At 43.0% G+C, this 10,000-nt stretch overlaps 1 protein-coding gene across 2 annotated transcripts in view; it reads left to right on the forward strand.

Moving 5' to 3' along the window:
• dock3 (dedicator of cytokinesis 3) overlaps positions 1-10,000 on the forward strand; it is a 427,692-nt gene that overhangs the window by 353,024 nt on the left and 64,668 nt on the right. For both annotated transcript variants that reach the window (XM_042324863.1, XM_042324864.1), the window contains exons 15-17: positions 2,819-2,943; positions 3,789-3,951; positions 4,469-4,575. In XM_042324863.1, coding sequence (XP_042180797.1) covers positions 2,819-2,943; positions 3,789-3,951; positions 4,469-4,575 — 395 coding nt within the window. The remainder of the gene's footprint in view (positions 1-2,818; positions 2,944-3,788; positions 3,952-4,468; positions 4,576-10,000) is intronic.

The raw sequence follows: 10,000 nt of genomic DNA on the forward strand, positions 1-10,000 counted from the left end.
CTTCAAGACATGAGGAGAAATGTGAGCGTACCAGACGACACTGGTCAATACTCTGGGGTAGGAAGGAGCAACACAGCTGTGTGTTTGTGTGTGTGTGTGTGTGTGTGTGTGTGTGTGTTTGCGTACCAGACGACACTGGTCAATACTCTGGGGTAGGAAGGAGCAACACAGCTGTGTGTGTGTGTGTGTGTGTGTGTGAGCGTACCAGACGACACTGGTCAATACTCTGGGGTAGGAAGGAGCAACACAGCTGTGTGTGTGTGTGTGTGTTTGTGTGTGTGTGTGTGCGCCGGCATACGTGTGTTTGTGTGTGTGTGTGTGTGCGTGCGTGCGTGCGTGTGTGTGTGTGTGCGTGCGTATGTGTGCGTGCGTGTGTGCGTGCGTGTGTGCGTGTGTGTGTGTGCGTGTGTGTGCGTGCGTGTGTGCGTGCGTGTGTGCGTGCGTGTGTGTGTGTGTGTGTGTGTGTGTGTGTGTGTGTGTGTGTGTGTGTGTGCGTGCGTGTGCATGCGTGCGTGTGTGTGTGCGTGTGTGTGTGTGTGCAAACAGGTCAACAGTTATAGAAAGCATCAATAATGTGTTCAGGCATCTAGCAGCACATCCAGTGGGTGGTGGAGACAGGCCAGTTATCTGTGTGTTTACCCAGGGAAAAGGTCATGATTTGCAGTGAGGTGAAGGAGAGGGATGGGGGGTGTAAACAGGGAGCCCTGATGTAGTGATGATACGGGCTAGAAAGAAGACTAACATGAGGTCAATACCCATCACAAAATCAATTCAAATCAGATTTTATTGGTCACATACACATGGTTAGCAGATGTTATTGGTCACATACACATAGTTAGTAGATGTTAATGGTCACATGGTTAGCAGATGTTAATGGTCACATGGTTAGCAGATGTTAATGGTCACATGGTTAGCATATGTTATTGGTCACATGGTTACCAGATGGTATTGGTCACATGGTTATCAGATGTTATTGGTCACATACACATGGTTAGCAGATGTTATTGGTCACATGGTTAGCAGATGTTATTGTTCACATGGTTAGGAGATGGTATTGGTCACATGGTTAGCAGATGTTAATGGACACATACACATGGTTAGCAGATGTTATTGGTCACATGGTTAGCAGATGTTAATGGTCACATACACATGGTTACCAGATGTTATTGGTCACATGGTTACCAGATGTTATTGGTCACATGGTTAGCAGATGTTATTGGTCACATGGTTACCAGATGTTATTGGTCACATGGTTACCAGATGTTATTGGTCACATGGTTACCAGATGTTATTGGTCACATGGTTAGCAGATGTTATTGGTCACATACACACGGTTAGCAGATGTTATTGGTCACATGGTTAGCAGATGTTAATGGTCACATACACATGGTTAGCAGATGTTATTGGTCACATGGTTAGCAGATGTTGATGGTCACATACACATGGTTAGCAGATGTTATTGGTCACATGGTTACCAGATGTTATTGGTCACATGGTTACCAGATGTTATTGGTCACATGGTTACCAGATGTTATTGGTCACATGGTTACCAGATGTTATTGGTCACATGGTTAGCAGATGTTATTGGTCACATGGTTAGCAGATGTTATTGGTCACATGGCTAGCAGATGTTAATGGTCACATACACATGGCTAGCAGATGTTATTGGTCACATGGTTACCAGATGTTATTGCTCACATGGTTAGCAGATGTTATTGGTCACACGGTTAGCAGATGTTATTGGTCACGTGGTTAGCAGATGTCATTGGTCACATACACACGGTTAGCAGATGTTAATGGTCACATGGTTAGCAGATGTTAATGGTCACATACACATGGTTAGCAGATGTTATTGGTCACATGGTTAGCAGATGTTAATGGTCACATACACATGGTTAGCAGATGTTATTGGTCACATGGTTAGCAGATGTTATTGGTCACATGGTTACCAGATGTTATTGGTCACATGGTTACCAGATGTTATTGGTCACATGGTTACCAGATGTTATTGGTCACATGGTTACCAGATGTTATTGGTCACATGGTTACCAGATGTTATTGGTCACATGGCTAGCAGATGTTAATGGTCACATACACATGGCTAGCAGATGTTATTGGTCACATGGTTACCAGATGTTATTGCTCACATGGTTAGCAGATGTTATTGGTCACACGGTTAGCAGATGTTATTGGTCACGTGGTTAGCAGATGTCATTGGTCACATACACACGGTTAGCAGATGTTAATGGTCACATGGTTAGCAGATGTTAATGGTCACATACACATGGTTAGCGACCTGTCACATGTTATAGTGCAGTAATATCTAACAAGTCATCTAACTATTCCACAGCAACTACCTCATACACACAAATCTAAAGAGGTGAATGAGAATATGTACATGTACACATATGGATGAACGATGACCGAGCGGCATAGAAAGGTGCAATAAGATGGTATAAAATACATATACATATACATGTGATCTGAGTAATGGGCCAGACGCGATAGATGGTATAGAAAACAGTATTATACATATTTGAGTTCTGTTGTCTGACTGACGTTTCTGTGTGTGTCTGTCTAACCTCCCCAGGTGACATCTGTAACGACCTGTCTGTCTAACCTCCCCAGGTGACATCCGTAACGACCTGTCTGTCTAACCTCCCCAGGTGACATCCGTAACGACCTGTCTGTCTAACCTCCCCAGGTGACATCCGTAACGACCTGTCTGTCTAACCTCCCCAGGTGACATCCGTAACGACCTGTCTGTCTAACCTCCCCAGGTGACATCCGTAACGACCTGTCTGTCTAACCTCCCCAGGTGACATCCGTAACGACCTGTATCTCACCTTGGAAAGAGGAGACTTTGAACGGGGAGGAAAGAGTGTCCAGAAGAACATTGAAGTGTCCGTTTACGTGCTCTACGCAGACGGAGAAATACTCAAGGTAGGTGTTGTTTTTCATTTTCTCCCCCTGACGACCGTAATATGTCATTTTCTCCCCCTGACGACCGTAATATGTCATTTTCTCCCCCTGACGACCGTAATATGTCATTTTCTCCCCCCAGGTGACATCGTAATATGTCATTTTCTCCCCTGATGACCGTAATATGTCATTTTCTCCCCCCAGGTGACGACCGTAATATGTCATTTTCTCCCCCTGACGACCGTAATATGTCATTTTCTCCCCTGACGACCGTAATATGTCATTTTCTCCCCCCAGGTGACGACCGTAATATGTCATTTTCTCCCCCCAGACGACCGTAATATGTCATTTTCTCCCCCTGACGACCGTAATATGTCATTTTCTCCCCTGATGACCGTAATATGTCATTTTCTCCCCCTGACGACCGTAATATGTCAGATGACAAAATACGTTACATTTGTTTTGTGTATTTAATTTGCGATCAAGACTCTATCCATCCGTACGTTTGTAGTGTTCAGTTTCAAATATGTTTGAAGACAATTAAAATAATTATGTGGTGACTGTGTGTGCTTGCATGCGTACGTGTGTGTCTGTGATGATGGTGTGTGTGTGTGTGTGTGTGTGTGTGTGTGTGTGTGTGTGTGACATGTAATGACCTGTGTGTGTCTGTGATTGTGGTGTGTGTGTGTGTGTGTGTGTAATGACCTGTGTGTGTCTGTGATTGTGGTGTGTGTGTGTAATGACCTGTGTATGTCCATGATTTTAGTGTGTGTGTCCCCAGGTGACATGTGTGTGTGTGTGTGTGTGTGTGTGTGTGTGTGTGTGTGTGTGTGTGTGTAATGAACTGTGTGTGTGTCTTCCTGTAGGACTGTATCAGCCTGGGCAGTGGTGAGCCCCACATTAGTGAACACCGTTCCTTTGTCCTCTACCACAACAACAGCCCCCGCTGGAGCGAGGTGGTTAAACTTCCCATCCCCATAGACCGCTTCAGAGGGTCACACCTACGCTTCGAGTTCAGACACTGCTCCAGTGAGTACCGGTCTAGAGATAATCAGTAATGTCATGATAATCGAGTGCTTTGCACGTGTGTGGAGGAAATCTCACTTTCTAACACGTATGAACACAGGAAGGTTATCACACAGCTGATCAAATTTGCGCGAAAATATTTTACTTCTGTGTTCTAGAGATTATACTGAAGACAACTCATTTGACAACTCCTGCTTGCTAGACCTTTCTAAAGCCAACTACAGAGTAAATGTTCAGCAACTCTTGAATATAGTGGAAGAGGTTAAACTTCAATAGTGCTTCTTTCATCTGTGGGCCAGCCTTTTGGGGTACATATGACACTTAGTGAGTGATTGTCTCTCTCTGTTCATCCTCTCTGTTCATCATCTCTGTTCATCCTCTCTGTTCTTCCTCTCTGTTCATCCTCTCTGTTCTTCCTCTCTGTTCATCCTCTCTGTTCTTCCTCTCTGTTCATCCTCTCTGTTCATCCTCTCTGTTCTTCCTCTCTGTTCTTCCTCTCTGTTCATCCTCTTCTCCACAGCCAAAGACAAGGCAGAGAAGAAGCTGTTTGGCTTTGCCTTCACACCACTGATGAGAGAGGACGGGACAACGCTGTCAGACGAGAGTCACGAGCTCTATGTCTACAAGGTCAGCCTTCTTTGTCTTGCCTCTTCTTTCCATGGTTGTTCTCCTCCTGTAGTGGTGATTCCTCCTGTAGTGGTGATTCCTCCTGTAGTGGTGATTCCCTATATAGTGGTGATTCCCTATGTAGTGGTGATTCCCTATGTAGTGGTGATTCCCTATGTAGTGGTGATTCCCTATGTAGTGGTGATTCCCTATGAAGTGGTGATTCCTCCTGTAGTGGTGATTCCCTATGTAGTGGTGATTCCTCCTGTAGTGGTGATTCCTCCTGTAGTGGTGATTCCTATGTAGTGGTGATTCCCTATGTAGTGGTGATTCTCTATATAGTGGTGATTCCCTATGTAGTGGTGATTCCTCCTGTAGTGGTGATTCTCTATATAGTGGTGATTCCTATGTAGTGGTGATTCCTCCTGTAGTGGTGATTCCCTATGTAGTGGTGATTCCTCCTGTAGTGGTGATTCCTATGTAGTGGTGATTCCCTATGTAGTGGTGATTCCTCCTGTAGTGGTGATTCCCTATGTAGTGGTGATTCCTATGTAGTGGTGATTCTCTATATAGTGGTGATTCCTCCTGTAGTGGTGATTCCTATGTAGTGGTGATTCCTCCTGTAGTGGTGAATCCTCCTGTAGTGGTGATTCCTCCTGTAGTGGTGATTCCCTATGTAGTGGTGATTCCCTATGTAGTGGTGATTCCCTATGTAGTGGTGATTCCTCCTGTAGTGGTGATTCCTATGTAGTGGTGATTCCTCCTGTAGTGGTGATTCCCTATATAGTGGTGATTCCTCCTGTAGTGGCGATTCCTCCTGTAGTGGTGATTCCCTATGTAGTGGTGATTCCCTATATAGTGGTGATTCCTCCTGTAGTGGTGATTCCCTATGTAGTGGTGATTCCCTATGTAGTGGTGATTCCTCCTGTAGTGGTGATTCCTCCTGTAGTGGTGATTCCCTATATAGTGGTGATTCCTCCTGTAGTGGTGATTCCTATATAGTGGTGATTCCCTATGTAGTGGTGATTCCCTATGTAGTGGTGATTCCTATGTAGTGGTGATTCCTCCTGTAGTGGTGATTCCTCCTGTAGTGGTGATTCCTATGTAGTGGTGATTCTCTATGTAGTGGTGATTCCCTATGTAGTGGTGATTCCCTATGTAGTGGTGATTCCCTATGTAGTGGTGATTCCCTATGAAGTGGTGATTCCTCCTGTAGTGGTGATTCCTCCTGTAGTGGTGATTCCCTATGAAGTGGTGATTCCTCCTGTAGTGGTGATTCCTCCTGTAGTGGTGATTCCTCCTGTAGTGGTGATTCCCTATGTAGTGGTGATTCCCTATGTAGTGGTGATTCCTATGTAGTGGTGATTCCCTATGTAGTGGTGATTCCCTATATAGTGGTGATTCTCTATGTAGTGGTGATTCCTCCTGTAGTGGTGATTCCTATATAGTGGTGATTCCTCCTGTAGTGGTGATTCTTCCTGTAGTGGTGATTCCCTATGTAGTGGTGATTCCCTATGTAGTGGTGATTCCCTATGTAGTGGTGATTCCTATGAAGTGGTGATTCCTCCTGTAGTGGTGATTCCTCCTGTAGTGGTGATTCCTATGTAGTGGTGATTCCTCCTGTAGTGGTGATTCCTCCTGTAGTGGTGATTCCCTATATAGTGCCGATTCCTATGTAGTGTTTATTCCCTATGTAGTGGTGATTCCTCCTGTAGTGGTGATTCCTATGAAGTGGTGATTCCTCCTGTAGTGGTGATTCCTCCTGTAGTGGTGATTCCCTATATAGTGCCGATTCCTATGTAGTGTTTATTCCCTATGTAGTGGTGATTCCCTATGTAGTGGTGATTCCCTATGTAGTGGTGATTCCCTATGTAGTGGTGATTCCCTATGTAGTGGTGATTCCCTATGTAGTGGTGATTCCCTATGTAGTGGTGATTCCCTATGTAGTGGTGATTCCCTATGTAGTGGTGATTCCCTATGTAGAGTTGATTCCCTATGTAGTGTTGATTCCCTATGAAGTGGTGATTCCCTATGTAGTGGTGATTTCCTATGAAAAACCACTGGCACTGGAGAGAGCTGTCCATAACATGTCCACAAAACATCAGCTTTCCAAACATTACTCTTTTTTGTGTGAATTTCCCATTTATTGTTCATGAATCAAATATATATATCCAATACAGTTGAAGTCAGAAGTTTACATACACTTAGGTTGGGGTCATTAAAACTTGTTTTTCAACCACTCCACAAATTTCTTGTTCACAAACTATAGTTTTGGCAAGTCGGTTAGGACATCTACTTTGTGCATGACACAAGTCATTTTTCCAACTATTGTTTACAGAAAGATTATTTCACTTATAATTCACTGTATCAATTTTCCAGTGGGTCAGAGGTGTACAATACACTAAGTTGACTGTGCCTTTAAACAGCTTGGAAAATTCCAGAAAATGATGTCATGGCTTTAGAAGCTTCTGATAGGCTTATTGACATCATCTGAGTAAATTGGAGTTGTGCCTGTGGATGTATTTCAAGGCCTACCTTCAAACGCAGTGCCTCTGTGCTTGACATCATGAGAAAATCAAAAGAAATCAGCCAAGACCTCAGAAAAAAAATGTAAACCTCCAGAAGTCTGGTTCATCCTTGGGAGCAATTTTCAAACGCCTGAAGGTACCACTTTCATCTGTACAAACAATAGTACGCAAGTATAAACACCATGGGACCATGCAGCCGTCATACCGCTCAGGAAGGAGACGCGTTCTGTCTCCTAGAGATGTACTTTGGTGCGAAAAGTGAAAATCAATCACAAAACAACAGCAAAGGACCTTGTGAAGATCCTGGAGGAAACGGGTACAAAAGTATCTATATCCACAGTAAAACGAGTCATATATCGACATAACCTGAAAGGCTGCTAAGCAAGGAAGAAGCCACTGGTCCAAAACTGCCATAAAAAGCCAGACGGTTTGCAACTGCACATTGGGACAAAGATCGTACTTTTTTGGAGAAATGTCCTCTGGTCTGATGAAACAAAAATAGATCTGTTTGGACATAATAACCATCGTTATGTTTGGAGGAAAAAGGGGGAGGCTTGCAAGCCAAAGAACACCATCCCAACCGTGAAGCACGGGGGTCGCAGCATCATGTTGTGGGTTGTGGGGGTGCTTTGCTGCAGGAGGGACTGGTGCACTTCGCAAAATATATGGCATCATGAGGTAGGAACATTAATTGGATATATATTGAAGCAACATCTCAAGACATCAGTCAGGAAGTTAAAGCTTGGTCACAAATTGGTCTTCCAAATGTACAATGACCCCAAGGATGCTTCCAAAGTTGTGGCAAAATGGCTTAAGGACAACAAAGTCAAGGTATTGGAGTGGCCATCACAAAGCCCTGACCTCAATCCCATAGAAAACTGAAAAAGTGTGTGTGAGCAAGGAGGCCTACAAACCTGACTCAGTTACACCAGCTGTGTCAGGAGGAATGGGCCAAAATTCACCCAATTGATTGTGGGAAGCTTGTGGAAGGCTACCCAAAACATTTGACCCAAGTTAAACAATTTAAAGGCAATGCTACTAAAGACTAATTGAGTGTATATAAACTTCTGACCCACTGGGAATGTGATGAAAGAAATAAAAGCTGAAATAAGTCATTCTCTCTACTATTATTCTGACATTTCACATTCTCAAAATAAAGTGGTGATCCTAACTGACCTAAAACAGGGAATTTTTACTAGGATTAAATGCCAGGAATTGTAAAAAACTGAGTTTAAATGTATTTGGCTAAGGTAAATGTAAACTTCTGACTTCAACTGTATTCCCATAGAAAAGGTGCAGAGAGATGCATTCTATCAGCTGTATCCGTGATACAGTAACAACTATGTGCTCTCCTCTCTTCCTGGTCACCTGTGTTAACCCTTCCTGGTCACCTATACTAACCCTTCCTGGTCACCTATACTAACCCTTCCTCTCACCTGTACTAACCCTTCCTGGTCACCTGTACTAACCCTTCCTCTCACCTGTACTAACCCTTCCTGGTCACCTGTACTAACCCTTCCTGGTCACCTGTACTAACCCTTCCTGGTCACCTGTACTAACCCTTCCTGATCACCTGTACTAACCCTTCCTGGTCACCTGTACTAACCCTTCCTGGTCACCTGTACTAACCCTTCCTCTCACCTGTACTAACCCTTCCTGGTCACCTGTACTAACCCTTCCTGGTCACCTGTACTAACCCTTCCTGGTCACCTGTGTTAACCCTTCCTGGTCACCTGTACTAACCCTTCCTGGTCACCTGTACTAACCCTTCCTGGTCACCTGTACTAACCCTACCTGGTCACCTGTACTAACCCTTCCTGGTCACCTGTACTAACCCTTCTTGGTCACCTGTGTTAACACTTCCTGGTCACCTGTACTAACCCTTCCTGGTCACCTGTGTTAACCCTTCCTGGTCACCTGTACTAACCCTTCCTGGTCACCTGTGTTAACCCTTCCTGATCACCTGTACTAACCCTTCCTCTCACCTGTACTAACCCTACCTGGTCACCTGTACTAACCCTTCCTGGTCACCTGTGCTACTTACAGTGCATTGGGAAAGTATTCAGACCCCTTCACTTTTTCAACATTTTGTTAACTGTTTCACTTTGTCATTTTGGGGTATTGTTTGTAGATTGATGAGGTACATTTTTTATTTAATCCATTTTAGAATAAGGCTGTAACTTAACAAAATGTGGAAAAAGTCAAGGGGTCTGAATACTTTCCCAATGCACTTTAAATATGCAGTATAAACAGCTTCTAAAGATTCAGTTCTGTAGTAAATATGTAGTATTAACAGCTTAGATACAGTTCTATAGTAAATATGCAGTATAAACAGCTTAGAAACAGTTCTATAGTAAATATGCAGTATTAACAGCTTCTAAAGATACAGTTCTTTAGTAAATATGCAGTATAAACAGCTTAGATACAGTTCTATAGTAAATATGCAGTATTAACAGCTTAGATACAGTTCTATAGTAAATATGCAGTATAAACAGCTTAGATACAGTTCTATAGTAAATATGCAGTATAAACAGCTTAGATACAGTTCTATAGTAAATATGCAGTATAAACAGCTTAGATACAGTTCTATAGTAAATATGCAGTATAAACAGCTTAGATACAGTTCTGTAGTAAATATGCAGTATAAACAGCTTCAAAGATAACATTCTATAGTAAATTAGCAGGGTCTGAATACAAATGTAAATAAGGTATTTTTTTTATATTAAAAAACAACTGTTTTTTGCTTTGTCATTATGGAGTATTGTGATGTCATTATGGAGTATTGTGATGTCATTATAGGGAATTGTGTGTAGATTGATGAGGGTAAAAAATGATTGTATCAATTTTAGAATAAGGCTGTAACGAAAAGAAAAAAAATGTTGAAAAATTCAAGGGGTCTGAATACTTTCCCTAAGCAC

This window comes from Oncorhynchus tshawytscha, linkage group LG07 (genome assembly GCF_018296145.1).
Source record: "Oncorhynchus tshawytscha isolate Ot180627B linkage group LG07, Otsh_v2.0, whole genome shotgun sequence".
In the NCBI taxonomy this organism is placed as follows: Eukaryota; Metazoa; Chordata; class Actinopteri; order Salmoniformes; family Salmonidae; genus Oncorhynchus; species Oncorhynchus tshawytscha.